The following is a 20,134-nucleotide window of genomic DNA, read 5'->3' on the forward strand; positions in this document are numbered from 1 at the left end:
GAAACCTGAATCCCAAGAAAGGACTGTGCAACGGGACTCAACTCATAGTTAGGAGGACGTATCCTTTCTTAATTGAAGCTTTGATTATAACGGGTAACCGGATTGGCGATATTACATATATTCCCCGGATAAACATGTCCCCTGCCGATAAAATCCTGCCTTTTATGCAGAAGAGAAAACAATTCCCAATAGCAGTTTGTTACGCGATGATTATAAACAAAAGTCAAGGCCCAACAATAAAGAATGTGGGTTTGTTTTTTCCTAAATCGGTGTTTAGCCATGGCCATTTTTATGTGGCAGTCTCTCAGCCCGCGTAATTTTCGTGTAACGGAAATTTCCCACTAATAACCCGCCCGTCACTTAGCATTGCAGAGTCCTTTCAGTTGCATTATATTATGATTACTTCATTTTTTATTTTTACACCATTGTGCGAGAGAATTATTATATAGTAATTATAGTTTATAAGTATCATGTTACGCATGATAATTGAGGACATGAACAACCTGGATCCGCTAACCCCTAACTCAAGGGTGCCACAAAAAAGTACATTAAAAATATTAAATTATTTTATCATATATGTAATATCCCATTTTTTCAAATATTATTATTAGGATTATTTGGAATTATTTATGTGATTTTATGTGAATTTTAGTGAATTAGCTGATAATTGGAATTGATATTTGGATGTTTATATGTGATATTATTTGAGTATTTAAATTTTATATGTCCAGAATAAAAATATAGATAATTGTGATATTTTTCTGGTAATTTTTGGACTGTTAGATGATTTTATAATGATTTATGTAATTATTAATTATTTTCAAAATAATTACAAAATTATTTTATAAATCCGGGAATCGTCCGACTTCAATTGTTTTTTTATTTTTACAACCCGAAACTCTTCTGAAAACTCTTTCCTAACCTAATCTGATAATTCTGAACGCTTTTCGTGTTTTGACTTTTTCGATCCGGGGTACGGTTTGATCCGTATGACTCCCGGCGTGAAATTTTCGATACGCAAATCATTTTGTAGTCCGATAACAATTCGTATTCCCAAAAGGGAGATATTATTACCCCCATTTTCATATAAAGTATTTTATAAGAGTCTTTGTTTTTATAATTATCCAAAATTAGTATTAAACTCGTATCATCTTCTTAGTTACTTAGCGGCTAAGTAACCTATTTTCGGATCCGATATGTAAATATAATTATCGAAATATTAAATAAATAAAATATGTGATGGTTCAGTCAGTTATGTGTTGTTGTGTTATCAATTGTTTGTGAATTTTATAATTAATTATTGAGCTGTATGAATTTAATTCGTTTCAAAATGATTTGATTGAATATCTATTCTCATAAATGCTAAAATTGCTCATAAAATTATTTTTGTTGTTTTATAATTTTATTTATTATTTTTAGGAGTTTATAAAATTTAGAAATCAATATTTTATTGATTATTTATCGCTAAATGATTTTCTGATTTCATTTAATCGTAAAATCAGTAATTAATTCTAGAATTCTTCAAAAATTTCGAAATTTATATTTTATTAATTTTGGAATATTCTGAGAATTTTAAAATTATTTTGGTAATTTTGGGATAAATTTTACCTGCGTGTTGTTTCGTTTATTCGTTAAAAATAGGAATATATTGTGTTTCAAAAATTATTTTAAAATTTCGAAAATCCTATTTTTATTAACTTTTAATTATTTGTGATATGTTATAAAACATTTTATTAAGGTTCGAGTTTTAATTATCCATGAATTGCTCGTTATAACAAAAATGTGGGTCAGATAAATTTTATTGCGGGGTTTATTTGGTCAATAAAAAAAAGGGGGGGCAAGGGTTTGTAAAAATCGGGTTCAACCCGTTTATTTTTCTGCAAGTTCATGTCTCTCTCCTCCTTATCCCTCCATCTCTCTCAATCTCTCGCTCTGTGCCTCTCCCCCTCTCTCGATTTTTCTGTTTCTCTCTCTCTCTCTTGTTCGTCTCTCTCTTTTCTCTCCCATATTTCTTCCCTCCCCTCCTTATTCACTCGGCCTCCCTATTATGGTAGGTTTTGCAGCCGCTGTTCTTGTTTCTATTCCGGTTGGGTGCTCGGTTCTGTGCTTGTTTGATTTGTGAATAAATATATATACATCTGTATATGCATATAATCAGTTAAGTATTGTGTGCCTAGTCCTCTATTTTTGCCGCCTGTCCCTTCCGTTTTCCGGTTGCCGCCGACTTCGTTCGGTGAGGCGACCCGCGTGTGTCGTGTTGCTCCTGCACGCGCCGCGCGTGCAGGTAGCTGTGTTCCTGTTGTTTTATTGGATGTGTTGGTTTGGTGAATTCGAATTTAATTATTATTATTTTATTAAATCACAGGAAATTATGATTGCCATTCGTGATATAAAATAGATTTCGTGCGGGAATAATTATTATTTAATCGGTGAAATTTATGTAGGACGCCCGATATTACGGGAACCCGTAAATTTTATCGCCGCCGGCGATGAGCTTCGGCGAGCCAACGGTGGACGGTGATGACGTTGTTCTGAGTCCTACGATTTAAAAATGTAAAATATGATTTAAATTATAAAATACGATTTAAAACGCAAAATACGAAAAAAATTGTAAAATACGGTTTAAAATATAGAAATACAGATGATAGCGATTAATGATTGTATTTAATTATTATTGTTGAAATTGCGAAGTGAAGTTGTTGACTGAAGTTAGTAATTTGATTGTTGGATTGCGAATGATTGTGTTGTTGTGTTTTGACGTCGGGATGTTCGACGGGTAGGCCGATAAACAAAAGAGACGCTGCCCGATTTTCGGGAAATTAATTCCAAAAAATACGGGAACGTAACCTATGATTATCGGAGACGTCGAACGAGGATATATAATTAAACTTTACGAAACCAAATTACGTGTTGAGACAAGATATTTTTATAAATAAACCGTTTGACCGTTTAATACGAAACGAACGCCTCTAGACTCAGAAAAACATTTCGCTTTCATTAAAAATACTTTCGAGACCCAAATCCTTTTGTTTCGAAAGGTCGCTTGTTTTACGAATCATTCTGAGTCGATTTTTGATCGATAAATCATATTTTGACCCGATTTTAGTTTTAAACGTGCCGAGTCGACCCTTTTGACGAACCGAGTTCTGTGTTATATGAATTATGTGATACATGGATTATGTACTTATGTGTTATATGAATTACGTGTGTAAGTGGGTCAATGGTCTTGTGTTTGTCTGCCTTCTTTATGTGTGGGCTATCGTATGGGTAGTTAATAGGGTTTTGACGCGCAGCTCGTCGAGTATTTATCGATTAGACGATTAAAGTTCTATATTTTAATTATAGATGCGGATCTCTCGAGTTGATCAGGACAAGGTGTTGGATAAAGAATGAAATGGAATGGTATTGGATATTTGGCTTCTAGAAATCGCAGGAGCAGCATATCTGTGAAATGTTGAAAAGAAAGACGGTGACGTTTTGAGACAGAATGTCAGAATAGATGCGTCATTGCGAGTGTGACTAACTGCTAAAACCCAAATGCAAGTATCTCTATCATCACTTATTATTCAAGTGATATTTATTTTAAATCTTATCATGTAAGTATTGTTCTCCCTATTCAGTTCGTAATAGATAAATGTTTTACATATCGCTGAATTAAATGATTCTGTTTATGCAAGTACTCATCTGCTATTCTATATTCAGAATAGTCAAGTGATTTTACTTATCCAATTACTGGATTTATAAATGTTTTGGATTTTGAGAAAAGTGATTTGGTTGTGAATATTCCTACCCAAGTTAATGGGGGAATAAAATTATTTCGGGTGTCGAGTATTATGACCCCTTTTCAATAAAAGGTTTTGAGATTTGATGATTACTTGTAGCGTAAGAGGCCGAGGCACCGGTCTAGCGTGAGCTATTATACGGAAGTGCAATACAGAAGTGTAATATCTTACAAGGCTAGTTATGCCTTTTTCTGGCGCCCTATAGGTACCGTATGTCTTCGGAATACGGTAATACCTATATTTACGGTATACTGCGGGATACCGATGCTGTTTCATGACTGATCATCAGGAACAACATAGTGCATAATTTGGTTCCAATCGAAATTATTATATTGCTTTTGACATCTTACAAGGAATGATTTATTAAGTATTTTGTTTTCAGATAAAAGATGAAATTGTGGTTTTGATTCAGTTTCTTATTTTGAGGATACTTAGTTTGTTGTTAAATATCAAAGGTGGTATTAGTACAGATGATTGGTGTTGACTTCAGTATGGAATGTTGTGAGCATCAAAGTTCGTAGTGATATCTAATTTGATATGATAATAAAATAAGTATTAATTTCAAGAGTTCAGTTTTGAGTAAAGTTTATGATTCAATTCAATAATCATTGTTTCATGTTACTGTGGTTTACGATATTTCCGTAAACATTGTTTTACGAGCTTTGCTCTCGTCAAGATTCAAAGTATTGCTGAAGCATTTCGCTCAAAAATATCAAAATGGTTTTGAATACAATTAAGGAATCAATTATGGGGTTCCTCAACTAAAATTTTATGATTCAGCAATTATGATTTTTAAATGTTCTGCGCTATTGCGGATGTCAGTTTTATATCAAAATGACCTGATATTTACTATAATGAACTTTCTGAGCATTTCTTCCGCTCATACTTGCCTGTTTTCAAATTTAACCTCCAGTGAGGATTAGCTTGCGCTGTTTAGCTGCGTAATTCGAGGAAGCAAAGAAGAAGCTTTTAGAAGGTGATTGGTCCAGGGTTTGCGAACTAGTGTAAGTTTTATTGTATAAAGTTGTTTATATTATATTATATTATAGTTGTGTATTTTATTTGGGCCTAGTATACTTCATTTCGAAGTTATACTAGTGGGTTTAATTGTGTGTTGGAATTTATTGAAAAGAGTTTTAAAAGAAAGTGAAAATTTATTGGTGGAATTTGGATACCTTGTTTCTAGAACTGTAACCTTAAAAGATCTTGGAGTAGTTTGGGGTCATTTATGATAATTATCTTCCGCTGGCATCTGTTTATTAATTAAATAGGTTAATTTGGATTGAGGTTTCATAGTGACGACCAAATCCTTTGACCCCGGATTTGGGGGCGTTACAATATCCAAAAAATGATATCCCGGTGGATCTGATAATATGAAAAATGTGTTACATTTATTGGATCATTTGTATAGATTTTTACATATCCATATTTTTATGAATCCGTAGATAATCTGTATCCCGAGAAATCCAAAAGATATCTATAACCTTATTTAAAGGGTCATGAGCCTATTGTCTTAGTCATCGTCTTACGATATTTATCTCTGAGATCGTGAGTACAAGGTATCAATAATGTACTTTTTTCTATGGTAGTCATGAGAAAGTATTTTTTAAAGTAATTAAAAAGTTATCTTTGTAGTTTTTACATGTTAGTTAAGTTCAATTGATGTAAATCAAACAATCTTTCTTGATGGTTTTACAACATCAATTACTAGTGTAATCATACATTTGAGAGTGTTTTTGTTTGTTTGTTTTTCAGAAATAATTTGTTTTCACTAATTAAAAAAATTACATTTAAGAAGAAAACTAACTATTTTGATTGATTCTTTCATCATTAAAGGCAGGAATATATGGATAGCAACATTAGCAGCTCTAGTATGAGAAAACTATCAGCGCTCGTTGTCGACGATGATGCAGTCATAAGGAGAATTCATGTTGCATACTTGCAAAAACATGGATTCGAGACCCGTGCTGTTGAGAATGGTCAATTAGCAGTAGATCTCATTCGTTCTGGTGAAGTGTTTGATGTCATCTTCATGGATTTCAATATGCCAGTTATGAATGGGATCGAGGTTAGTTGATATGCTACAATATATAGTATATTTAGAAATTAAACATAGTACTCAAATTTTGTACTTCAAATTTTAATATAACCTATTGCATCGCAGGCTACTAAAGAACTACGAGATTTGGGCGTGAATGCAATGATTGTTGGAATATCTGATGATCAAGATCATACAATGGAAGATTTTATAGAAGCTGGCATGGATCAATTTTATAAGAAGCCTTTGAAAGCTCAAACTATCACCTCTGTCCTTCGAGTTCTTCAAGGCAACTAAATTTGATATTAATTAGTGAGATATACATTAGATTAAAATGTAACAAATTTTATAATAATTTTAATGAATAAGGTCTCACAATAATGTTTCTTGATTACTAGTATGTATTAGATAAATTTTTAAAATTATAATTCATTTGAATAAATTAAAACACTATGTGAATATTATGGTTATGCAACTATTAAAAAAAATAAATAGCTAATATACTCGATATATCTCATTTAATTAAGATGGGTAAGACATAGACAAAGTGCACTATTCCTAGATATCCTCCGAAGGTATCATGTTTTGATGGTACAAGAAAATTTATAAAAGATTCAGAGATTAAATTAGCAAGAATTGCCGTGATAAGAGAGATAAGAATTTAGATACAGCGGTAACATACTGTTTAGTTAATAATATATGTCTAGTTATACATAATTTAAGACCAATCCTGAAACCTCATCCAAAGTATTTATAAATCATAATATTTTGTACTATTTAAAAAGTGCATCCAATAAAATGGTAAGTAAGGCTCTAAATTAGAGTACGAAAATATTCATATCATATTTCTTAATAAGGTATATACCTGAGAAACTCCTTAATTGATAATATAAAACTTATACTTATATTAAATTGAAATACAAAGAATGTAAGTTGATAAAAAATATCATGCTTTCAATTATATACTCAAAGGCATACTTCTCTATGTCACAAAATACAGCTGAAATTATCTTATTTAACAAGTTTTTGAATAAGGTTTATAGAATATAATTAATTACCACACATTAGCATACTACATTTTAACAATCAATTGAAATTGGTGCAATCGATTAAAGAACACTTCCTATTTTACTAAATTATCTTTATCAAAGTATGATACCATTATATTATGATATTACTACTTGTTATATTTTTACACCATTATACAAGAGAATTAATATTTATTACAGCTTATACATTAGCATTATGGTGCTTATGATGATGATTGAGGAGATTTTTTGTGCCAAAAATAAAGTATATTAAATAATTTATTATTTTGTTTACATTGCATAAAAAGATGATGTTCAATTTTATTTTATAAGAAAAACATGATATCTTGATGCATCCTATACTATTTAAAAATACGTTACGTTATTGAATCATTTTATGTGAATTTTTACGGATAAAAAATTTCCACTGATCCAAAATCAATCAGTATCTCGAGAAATTTAATATATGTATATACCCTTGGATGGGGAATACAAAATACCTTAAAAGTATAATTCATATTGCATTAATTTGACCATAATTGGTCCCAAAAGGGAGCCCGATAATTAAGGCTCGGAATCCTAATTATTTTTTATTTCATAATTAATAAGTGACAAACAACTCAGCCAATCAATATTTCCAAAAAAGAATTTACTTCTAATGTAAGTAAAATAAGAGAGATAATACCTATAAGGAATATATTTCCTAAAAGGAGGTGGGTTGCATAGCAAATATCCTGAACCTATTCCAAACAAAGATCAACAATGTCTAAATATAATGGGCTTCCCTCCTCATCAAGAACAACATTTTTAGCTTTATTTCTACACGCCAAAGATACATTAGAATCTTATTATTTATTAATAACAAGAGCAATCATTAAAGCTATAAAAGCTCCCATAACCCTAGAAATCAATTAATCATATATTTTTGCAACAATATTTGGGGTCGTCTGTGAGAAAAAATCAACAACCATGAAAGTAACACGGAAAGGTCAGAGTGAGAGAACTAAAGCACCATCCACCACAAGTTAAGACATCACTATTTCCATTGAGACGTCGTCGTTTACCGCCACATCCACCCAATAGACTGATCCCGTAGCCATAAAAATCCGCCCAACCACAACCTTTTTCAAGTTAGGCTTCCTCATCCACAAGTTCATCGATCTAACTTACAAGGGATGAATCCCCAACTTTATATGGTGGTCTCACAGTTTAGCAGTTAGTATAGGGTTGTAATAACCCCAATTTTTGGAATTTTTGAACCCTTATGAATAGTATTTTGCTGAATAAGAAAACTTTTCATGCCACACTATGTAGGTGTTCTTTTATTGATCTTCTGGGATATTATTAGTACTCTATGTGGTATATAAGTGTATGTAAAGATCGTCAGAATCCAAATCCGAACACTTTGATTTTTCCCAGAAATCTACCAGATACAGAAAGAATTGAGTATAAGGTAACAGAATAAAAAGGATTTAAATTCAAGGATTATAAGAGAGGATCATAAAAAGGAAAATAATGTATTGAGAAAGGTTAAGGAAACCAAAGTAATAAGATCCCAGGTATGATCCCTCAAACGATAAACGAAAACGAAAGTTAAGCGAACCGTATAACAGATCAGCGGTCATTAGCCAAATAATTAAAAGCTAATCAAAGAGATTAGAGGGGATGATGTCATCAAACCAATGAGAAGAGGGCAAGTAAGGGATGATGACATAACAAGGTGACATAAGCATGACATAAGGGGCAGGAGGTGTGGTTGATTTAAAACCACACAAAGTTCAAGGTTAAAAAGGTAATTAACCAAAAACAAATCAAAAGCAACCAAGCTAGGCAAAACAACTCCCAAACACAAAAATCATTTCACTTCTTCATCAAGAAGCTCTCGGCTTTTCTCTTCATTTCAAGGAGGAAAATTCAAAATTCAAGTTCCAAGTTTCCTTAATTAGTAGGCTATCTTATAAGTTTAAGCCTCCAATTCATTCTCAATCTCTTCCAAGAAATCAATGAAGAAGATAATGAATAGTGATTTCGAGATTTTTAACATGATTTTCTTTGTTTTTCCTTTAAGATCCAAGCATCCCTAAGATATCTCAAGGCTTCTTAAGGCTTCCTAGCTACTCAAATCACTTCAAGGAAGGTATAAAATCTCCAAACCCTAACTTTACTTTGTATATTAGGATGGTTTTGATTGTTATGGTAAAAGAGAAGCTAGATGCTTGTATGTTTAGAGTTTGGGAGGGAGTTGTAGTGAATTGGATGTTGAAATCTTGTTGATTAGTTAAAGGACTTAAGTATAGTTTTAAATTCAAGTTTAAGATAAGTAAAAATTGTTAATGTTGAGTTGTTGGGGCTGTTATGATGTAGTATGGATGGAGTTTTGATTGGTTTGTGATTGTGGATTGATTGTGGGTTGAATTGGAGTGTTTTAAATTTGGGAAATCGCGTAAACATAGCTGTCGTAATGTCCGATTTACTTTAGGCTGTTTTGTTCTTAACATTAGGGCCCGAGAAATCCCTGCTAGGTTTTGACCATTGCCATTATTAGATAGTTCATGTTACAAGCTTCGTTTTGATATGTGGTTCGTTTGATTCTGATGTACGGTTTAGGAGAAACGGTCGTTTTAAGTAACGACGTTTCGCGAACGAACCATTACCCCTCGCCTTACTTTGAAACATAGGTTAAAGACCTTAAAGGACTAATTGTAGTATGAAACATTTAAGTAAAGTGTAATAGGCAGTTGGTAAGACACTCGCTAAAGAATCGCCTTAAAACTCATAATGGTTAATTTATTAAAAATGGTGGAGCCGAGGGTACTCGAGCGACTTAAGTGAATCGTTAAGCGCAAAGCGAGCGTTAGAGTCTAAATTGGTTAAAGTATAGATTTATAAGTGACTTTGGTTTAATTCCAACTTATATGTTGTTTATAGGTTACCAGACTCGTCCCAAGCCATTTGTAACCCCCAGTCGCTCAGGCAAGTTTTCTACCCGTATAACTGTTGTTGTGATGTATATGTGTATATGCATGATCTTGTGATAAATGCATATTTGTTATTAGCAAATCCTTGCGATATATTGGAGCATGTGATATGGTATATATGCATGCCTGTTTCGTATTCTTGATTTATATATATGTTGGTTCAAATGCTTATTAGTTGCATAATACCTATGCTAGAGATAAGCGGTATTTGAGTATACCCTTAGTATAGGGGATAAAAAGGTGAACTTTTTCAAAAACCGGGAGGCGAGGCTCCCGAGTATAATATATATATATGAATAGTTTTTAAAACTATTAATCGAATAAGGTTTATTCGATAACTTTATATTATTTAATGAATATTACTTGAATATTCATTCGAGGACTTATGACTCCTTTTATTTTATTTATGAATATTATTTCGAATATTCATTCGAGGGCTTATGACTCAGTTTATTTTATTAATTGAATATTATTTCGAATATTCATTCGAGGGCTTATGACTCAGTTTATTTTATTAATTGAATATTATCTGAATATTCATTCGAGGGCTTATGACTCAGTTTATATTATTTAATGAATATTATTTGGATATTCATTTGAGGACCTATGACTCCGATTATTTGCTGAGATATATTCTTTATTTTATTAAAGAATAAGGTGTCGATAATCAAACTTATTTTTGATTATTCAAATAAAGATAGTACTTTCGTACAAGTATATCTTTGGTTATTTAATACTCGTTTCAAGTATAAGTTTTACAACTTCTACTTCAATTATTTGTATAAAGATTATTCTTTATGGGAATATTATTTAAATAATAATATTCAGATATTTTCTAATATATTGGGACTGATTTACTTTATTAAATCAGCATTACTCCAAACACTCTTTAAAGTGTTTTCGAGTCCTTAAAATGATTTTCAAAAGTTAGAGCGGATCCCAAAACTCAATTTTTTTATATATTTAAGATCTTCCTTTTTAAAGGGGATTTAAATACTCGCTCAAAACCAGAGGGATCCGGCTCTGTGGTGTATTTTATATTCGCAACAAGGTTGCGGTTTTGGTAAATGAATTGATTACTTACCCAACGTTCGGGAAGTAAGTCCATCTATCGAGTCGGCATAAGCAATATGGGCTCAGTGGGCGTCCATGATAGTGTAAGTGGCTCAGTGGGAGTCCATCAAATGCGTAAGTGGCTGAGTGGCAGTCCAGCATAAGGTCCTATTGCGACCAGGGTGATGACCAGTGGGGAATTCGTCCATCTACTCGTAGAAAAGGTTACTTATTGGTATTTTTGCCTGATCAGCAAGATACCGGGTTTATGCCACAATTCTTTTCCTTTCCAAAAATTCATTGGATGTTACAAACTCTGTTCATACTTTACATGACAAAGGTTTTCAGGAAATGTATAAAGAGATATATATGTAGATATATATATCGGGACTTAATGAAGTATATCATAACTTCATTTCATTTAATAATATTTCAAAGATTGAATCTATTCAAGTCTTATCTTGTAGTCTCATCAATGTGATGAACTTTTGAAACTAATTATAACTTGAACGGTGGTAGTTCAAGTAGTATTCGGAAAAGATATAAGTATATTGGAGTATCTTGTAACTTCATCTTTTAAACTTATATCTAGTTAATGATTATCTTATGCATGACAAAGATTTTCAGAAAAACGTTGAGACAAGGTTGGATATATGAGATCACCTTGCAACGATATTTTTATACAGTTATAAACTGGAACTCTGTGTATATTATACATATCAGAGGATTTCAAAGATTGTGAAAAGTATATATGTATATATACTGAATATTTTGCGACTTGGCCGCGTCAAGATATCAACTTGGTTTAATTCTTCTTGACTAAGACTTTCATGGGTACTATGAGAATGCTCATATATTGTAAATCATTATACATATTATTTTGGTGGGCTTGTTGCTCACCCTTGCTTTCTTCTTTCATCACACAACATCAGCTAGACAAGATGAACAGGACCAAGCTTCCAATTCGCAAGCGGTTAGAAAATGTTCCGCAGTTTTCTGGAAGCGTTGATGCCGCCGTAGCTGAGGTAGGAGCTACCAATAGGCTAGGTTTTCAACTATTGATAAACTAGATTTATGTATATTTATGAATTATAATAATGGCAAAGAAATGTAAATTTATTCAGAAACCCTTTTAAGGTGTATTGGCATATAATTGTAGAATAAAACGACTTGTGATTATTTTTGGATATTCATCTCTGAGACTATAACTTGTGGTGTGTGTGTGTTTATGGTGGGGTCACAGTACAGAATAGTTGATTATTTATTAAGATTGGGTGTTATTAAGGGAAATGGAACTCGTGACAACCCGGATCCCCGACCCCGGATTTGGGGGTGTTACAGAAATGGTATCAGAGCGAAGCGTTATAAACCTCAGAGATGATGTGACGTTAAGATAATAAGTTCACTAAGATAATAAGAACTCTTGCCAAGTTCATAGTCGGACTACCTAACATAGTACTGACAGTTAAAACCCTTATGGGAACCCTTATAAATATCGTGATAGAAGTATAGTTCGTTATCGTATATGGTAGCGGGACTCCGAATCCTGAGGTTGAGGAGCAACAACGTGATGATGTTTTATTACTTATTGGAGATCAGATTGTGGATTCGATAGAGCGTCCTAACGAGGGACCGGATGATGTTCATATTGAGGATGTAGCGGTTGAGGATGTTGTCCTAGAAGGGATTGTTGCTGAGAAGAATCCCGTGGAGGATCCTGACAAGAATGAATAAAGGACCACTGAGGAATTGATGACTATGGTTAGGGAAACTACCAGAGGTAGGATTGGCCGGTTACTACCGGAGGTTCATTCAAGTTCGTAAAGATAGTAGCCCCTTTAACGCGGCTTACTCGTAAGACTGAGAAGTTCGAATGGACGGAGAAATACGAGAACAACTTTCAAGAATTGAAGCAAAGATTGGTGACGGCCCCTATGATGGCGTTGCCAGATGGAAAAGGAGATTTTGTGATGTGTAGTGACGCTTCGCATAAGGAATTAGGGTGCTTCTTATATAGCACAATAAGGTAATCGCGTACGCGTCAAGACAATTAAGGGAATATAAAGTTCGATATCCCGGCCCATGAGCTTAGGCTCGTGATAACAGTTTTACCCTAAAGATTGGAGGCACTACTTGTCGGAGAGAAGTGCGAGATTTACACAAACCATAGGAGCTCTAGTACATTTTTACGTAAAAAGAGCTCAGCATACGCCAGAGGAGGCGGTTAGAGCTAATCAAGAATTATGATTGGGAGATTCTTTATCATTTGGGGAAAGCCAATGTGGTGGCTGATGCCCTTAGTAAAAAGGAGAGACTCAAGATGATAATATCTTCGGAAGAGTTGATAAGAGATTTTGAGAAAATGGAAATAGAAGTGAAGGTAACCGGAGCCGGTACCGAAAAGCTGTTTGAGATTGAAATACAGTCCGAATAATCGGAAAAGAACATATTGTGCCAGAAAAAGTGATAATGAAGGCATAGAGCCAACAGTTAGATAAAAGATTAATACCGAGAAAGATGATAAGGGAATAATGAGGTATTCCTACAGAATTTGGGTTCCAAACGTTTAAGAGCGTAAGGACTGGACCTTAGACGAAATCCATAGCTCGAGGAATAAGATTTAGGGCAAACCCCGAATGTGATAGTCAGGGAGGTTGCCATTAAGAAAGAAGGAGCCCATAACATAATGAAGTGGAAAACAAGGATTTTAACGTATAAGATAACCCCAAGTATGGGAGAAGGATGAAACATTTCATACTAAGGAAACAGAAAGTCGAGTAAGGAAAGGAGACCTGAGACGGTACTCCTATGCGGCAATTCATGGACCTGTCTAAAGAGAACTTAGACTATTATCCCCAACCACCACCCTGAGGGGACAGTGCGGTGGGAAATTCTTTCAGGACCTTTAAGTCACTAAGCTCTTAGAGTTCCAAGGAACAAGCGAACCCAGTCGAGGCAAGAGCCTGACTAAAGGAAATATAGGAATCATTTGAGATTCTAAATGATTAACGAATCACAAAAGAATGTTTTGTCACTTACCCTCCTAAGAGAGAGGCCACCCACTGGTGAAAGACCAAGAAAGGCACGGAGCCAGAGGTTAGAATAAACTGATTAAAGTTCAGTCAATTATTTTCGGGAAAGTAACTCCCAAGGTTATGAAGGTAGTATAAAAACTTTAGAGCCAGAACAAAAGCGGACATGTATGATGAATTATGAATTTAAGTTGTAAAAGTTGTCAAGATTCGTTCTGAGGACACGAATCTAGAATGACGGGATGTTTGAAATCAATGCTTATGTTGTGTTGGTTCATGTAATGGTTGTAATGTAAACGAAAATAAAAGGCTAAAAAGGGTAGGAGTATAAAGGGATATAAAGGAAATAGAGTTAAGAAGTGATAAGGGAGTTAGGTATGGGAAACCCTAAGAAACCCTTACAATAAATATAGAGAAATGTGTCATCATCAGCACGATGGTGACTGATTATGAGATAAATTCAAGGTTTGAAGGCGTAAGCGATACGTATAGTTAATTCCCTTAAAGTTGACAGTATTCGATGAAACTTTGAGATAGATCGATTGATTAATAAGGAAACGCGGATGGACTGAGGAGTCAAGAAAGTAAGAAATTAGGAAAATTGGATGAAGGAAGTGACCTTCAAGAATATGAAGTGTAAGACCGGTGGCTTGATACCCAGAAAGGGAGACGCCAGGTATGAAAGATATCCCAACATTGAGGTGACTATTGAGATAGACAACAAAAGTAAATACGGAATTATTAAGAAGAAGTTCACGTTGAACACGACCAATATCTTCCAGAACAATCTTGTTATCATTACCGAATCAGGCAAGAAAAGTGGATAACCGTTATTGTCTTTTGGAGGCCATAAGGATTGACCTCATTTTGGATAAGGATATTATTATGAAATTAGGCATATACTATCGAGGTGGGAATGATTGAATAAAGACACCCTCATCAGGGATATATGACTTGATTTATCCATGGAAGGATGCATGTACCTTTTTAAAGGTGGAATTAAGGATAGAACATCGGTAACTTAAAACGAATCCTAGGGGAATGCATAAAGGTTGGCATTTCACCCTTAATAGGGACAGCATGAGTTTTGATAAGTATGAATTGGAAAGGATCAAGGTAACAACAACCTTTAAAGATCAGTAAAGAAATTTTTCAGAAGTACATAGACAATGGTTCTAGTATTAGTAAATGGTATTTTGATATGCCCCGTATCTAGGGAATACAGGAGGAACGATTCAAGGATAACCTTAGAGGTTTTACAAGGAGAAAGGTAATATTCAAAATTCTCAAGAATAGAAATATTGATAAAGGAAATATGACGTAATTATAATGATGCCAAGTGGGGTACGTGTTAAACCACGAGAAAGTATGGATCGAACCAGTAAAGGTCGAAATTGTTCAGGGAAATTAGGACCTAAGATAAAAGATGTTCTAAGTATGATTGAGAGTCAGTCGTGACAGTGATTAACCTCTAAAGACTGAGGCAATAACTTATGGAAAAATGGTGATATTTTTTTTTACTCATCAGATTTTAGGGAAAATATCTTCACATAAGCAGTGATTGAAATGAGGTAGAAAATTTATTTGGAGGTGATTAAAATGACATTGACTATAAGGAAATTTTACTATCAGGAAAGGCCAAAGAGGTGGCCGACACTTTAAAGGTAAGAGGATAATTATAGGCGCTTTTGCCAAAGGAATACAGTGATGATGGTTAAGGCTGTGAAGGTTGTATTATGGTTTGGAAGATTGACATTCCTTCTGATGACTGTGCAATACCCAACCGTAATAGTAGTTGGTAAAGGTTTAATTCGTGTAATCGCCATGAGCGGGCTATCTATCTCAGAAGGTACTATCTTGAGATGAGCCAGGACCATGTTTCAAAAAGGACTAGACGAACCTTTGAGTTAAGTCTTCTATTGAAGGCATATGATTAAGAATGGTATTAACCTGCTATCTTTGCTTTGATTGAAACTCTTCTGCAATTTTATCTGTTTCATGTCATGATAGTACGTCAGGATCTGGAGTGTTCTTCATGAATTATGAATGGTAACTATGTTAACTCCTTAGAAGAATTTGATACGACAGGTATGGACTCCGTATGGTTAGCTATTAAGATTCCAAGGAAAATGAATGACGACAGTAGGTCAGTGGTGGACCATAGTAATGCAGCAACGATTCTTTGAATAATGAGCCGATTACAACCGTGAGAGTTGTAGTGTAATGGATGTTGAGATTGGGTACCCTAATCGGGTTATGGTGATGTATAAGTTATTGTTGAATAGACTGGTTAAGTAGATTATCTACCTATTGAATATTTATTCTTTCTTATCAATAGAGAGTCGTATTATTATACGAGGAAGGTTGCGGTGCAAGCATAGAATTCTAGTAACAATGATGTCTAGAATGAGATCCCAGATTCGATTTTTGATATCTAGGGAGTTTCAAAGGTGATTGTTCCCAGAAATCTACCAGATACAGAAAGAATTGAGTATAAGGTAAAAGAATAAAAAGGATTTAAATTCAAGGATTATAAGAGAGGATCATAAAAAGGAAAATAATGTATTGATAAGGGTTAAGGAAACCTAAGTAATAAGATCCCGGGTATGATCCCTCAAACGATAAACGAAAACGAAAGTTAAGCGAACCGTATAACAGATCAGCGGTCATTAGCCAAATAATTAAAAGCTAATCAAAGAGATTAGAGGGGATGATGTCATCAAACCAATGAGAAGTGGGCAAGTAAGGGATGATGACATAACAAGGTGACATAAGCATGACATATGGGGAAGGAAGTGTGGTTGATTTAAAACCACACAAAGTTCAAGGTTAAAAAGGTAATTAACCAAAAACAAATCAAAAGCAACCAAGCTAGGCAAAACAACTCACAAACACAAAAATCATTTCACTTCTTCATCAAGAAGCTCTCGGCTTTTCTCTTCATTTCAAGGAGGAAAATTCAAAATTCAAGTTCCAAGCTTCCTTAATTAGTAAGGTAATTATCTAATACTCCTTATGCATAGATATGGCTATCCTATAAGTTTAAGCCTCCAATTCATTCTCAATCTCTTCCAAGAAATCAATGAAGAAGATAATGAATAGTGATTTCAAGATTTTTAACATGATTTTCTTTGTTTTTCCTTTAAGATCCAAGCATCCCTAAGATATCTCAAGGCTTCTTAAGGCTTCCAAGCTACTCAAATCACTTCAAGGAAGGTATAACATCTCCAAACCCTAACTTTACGTTGTATATTAGGATGGTTTTGATTGTTATGGTAAAAGAGAAGCTAGATGCTTGTATGTTTAGAGTTTGGGAGGGAGTTGTAGTGAATTGGATGTTGAAATCTTATTGATTAGTTAAAGGACTTAAGTATAGTTTTAAATTCAAGTTTAAGATAAGTAAAAATTGTTAATTTTGAGTTGTTGGGGCTTTTATGATGTAGTATGGATGGAGTTTTGATTGGGTTGTGATTGTGGATTGATTGTGGGTTGAATTGGAGTGTTTAAATTGGGGAAATTACGTAAACATAGCCGTCGTAATGTCCGATTTACTTTAGGCTGTTTTGTTCTTAACATTAGGACCCGAGAACTCCTTGCTAGGTTTTTACCATTGCCATGATTAGATAGTTCATGTTACGAGCTTCATTTTGGTGTGTGGTTCATTTGATTCTGATGTACGGTTTAGGAGAAACGGCCGTTTTAAGTAACGACATTTCGCGAACGAACCATTACCCCTCGCCTTACTTTGAAACATAGGTTAAAGACCTTAAAGGACTAATTATAGTATGAAACATTTAAGTAAAGTGTAATAGGCAGTTGGTAAGACACTCGCGAAAGAATCGCCTTAAAACTCGTAATGGTTAATTTATTAAAAATGGTGGAGCCGAGGGTACTCGAGCGACTTAAGTGAATCGTTAAGCGCAAAGCGAGCGTTAGAGTCTAAATTGGTTAAAGTATAGATTTATAAGTGACTTTGGTTTAATTCCAACTTATATGTTGTTTATAGGTTACCAGACTCGTCCCAAGCCATTTGTAACCCCCAGTCGCTCAGGTAAGTTTTCTACCCGTATAACTGTTGTTGTGATGTATATGTGTAAGCATTATCTTGTGATAAATGCATATTTGTTATTAGCAAATTCTTGCGATATATTGGAGCACGTGATATGGTATATATGCATGCCTGTTTCGTATTCTTGATTTATATATCTGTTGGTTCAAATGCTTATTAGTTGCATAATACCTATGCTAGAGATAAGCGGTATTTGAGTATACCCTTAGTATAGGGGATAAAAAGGTGAACTTTTTCTAAAACCGGGAGGCGAGGCTCCCGAGTATAATATATATATATATATATATATATATATATATATATATATGAATAGTTTTTAAAACTATTAATCGAATAAGGTTTATTCGATAACTTTATATTATTTAATGAATATTACTTGAATATTCATTCGAGGACTTAAGACTCCTTTTATTTTATTTATGAATATTATTTCGAATATTCATTCGAGGGCTTATGACTCAGTTTATTTTATTAATTGAATATTATTTCGAATATTCATTCGAGGGCTTATGACTCAGTTTATTTTATTAATTGAATATTATTTGAATATTCATTTGAGGGCTTATGACTTAGTTTATATTATTTAATGAATATTATTTGGATACTCATTTGAGGACCTATGACTCTGATTATTTGCTGAGATATATTCTTTATTTTATTAAAGAATAAGGTGTCGATAATCAAACTTATTTTTGATTATTCAAATAAAGATAGTACTTTCGTACAAGTATATCTTTGGTTATTTAATACTCGTTTCAAGTATAAGTTTTATAACTTCTACTTCAATTATTTATATAAAGATTATTCTTTATGGGAATATTATTTAAATAATAATATTCAGATATTTTCTAATATATTGGGACTGATTTACTTTATTAAATCAGCATTACTCCAAACACTCTTTAAAGTGTTTTCGAGTCCTTAAAATGATTTTCAAAAGTTAGAGCGGATCCCAAAACTCATTTTTTTTTATATTTAAGATCTTCCTTTTTAAAGGGGATTTAAATACTCGCTCAAAACCAGAGGGATCCGGCTCTGTGGTGTATTTTATATTCGCAACAAGGTTGCGGTTTTGGTAAATGAATTGATTACTTACCCAACGTTCGGGAAGTAAGTCCATCTATCGAGTCGGCATAAGCAACATGGGCTCAAGATATCAACTTGGTTTATTTCTTCTTGACCAAGACTTTCATGGGTACTATGAGAATGCTCATATATTGTAAATCATTATACATATTATTTTGGTGGGCTTGTTGCTAACCCTTGCTTTCTTCTTTCATCACACAACATCAGCTAGACAAGATGAATAGGACCAAGCTTCCAATTCGCAAGCGGTTAGAAAATGTTCCGCAGTTTTCTGGAAGCGTTGATGCCACCGTAGCTGAGGTAGGAGCTACCAATAGCCTAGGTTTTCAACTATTGATGAACCAGATTTATGTATATTTATGAATTGTAATAATGGCAAAGAAATATAAATTTATTCAGAAACCCTTTTAAGGTGTATTGGCATATAATTATGGAATAAAACAACTTGTGATTATTTTTGGATATTCATCTCTGAGACTATAACTTGTGGTGTGTGTATTTATGGTGGGGTCACAGTACAGAATAGTTGATTATTTATTAAGATTGGGTGTTATTAAGGAAAATGGAACTCGTGACAACCCGGATCCTCGACCCCGGATTTGGGGATGTTACAAGGGTGCTCGAATTTTAGATATCCATCGCGATTCCGACACGTACCAATCACAACCCTGGATATGCCTACCCCAATTACAGGAAAGGAAGTGGAACTCAGTTCCAAGCTCCAGAAGGATATGTACCCCGTACATCAGAGGCTTGGAGCCCATCTAAGAGCGTGCTCATGATTTTTCTTGTCTGTATACTAAGGATGTGGGATGTCACAAGTGGTGAAGATATTATTCCCAAAAGGAGGAACTCGAGTAAAGACAGATTGAGGAAGGTGCCCCAACCTCGAGGACCATAAGATACTGGGGGAAATGATTCAGATTAAATTGCAACTCATAAAGTATGAATTTAAAATCTGAAGAAAGATTCGAAGAGACAACAAGCAAGGAAAAAAATCCAACCTTTGATAAGGACTAAGGGAACTGAAACAAAAAGAGTAAGACTCCAAGTAATTGATTTCGATCT

The 20,134-nt window shown here is 33.9% G+C and overlaps 1 protein-coding gene across 1 annotated transcript; it reads left to right on the forward strand.

Moving 5' to 3' along the window:
• The first annotated feature begins 5,628 nt into the window (after positions 1 to 5,628).
• LOC141695735 (two-component response regulator 24-like) lies at positions 5,629 to 6,117 on the forward strand. Its single transcript, XM_074499959.1, has 2 exons — positions 5,629 to 5,850; positions 5,947 to 6,117. Exons 1-2 carry the CDS (start codon positions 5,629 to 5,631, stop codon positions 6,115 to 6,117), a joined length of 393 nt encoding a protein of 130 aa, XP_074356060.1.
• The last annotated feature ends 14,017 nt before the right edge of the window (positions 6,118 to 20,134 follow it).

The sequence above is a fragment of the Apium graveolens genome, chromosome 11 (genome assembly GCF_009905375.1).
Source record: "Apium graveolens cultivar Ventura chromosome 11, ASM990537v1, whole genome shotgun sequence".
NCBI lineage: Eukaryota > Viridiplantae > Streptophyta > Magnoliopsida > Apiales > Apiaceae > Apium > Apium graveolens.

Coding starts and splice junctions, on each gene's coding strand:
- LOC141695735 (XM_074499959.1), top strand. CDS start 5,629: ATGGATAGCAACATTAGCAGCTCTAGTATGAGAAAACTATCAGCGCTC. Junction 5,851..5,946: donor CAGTTATGAATGGGATCGAG/GTTAGTTGATAT, acceptor ATTGCATCGCAG/GCTACTAAAGAACTACGAGA.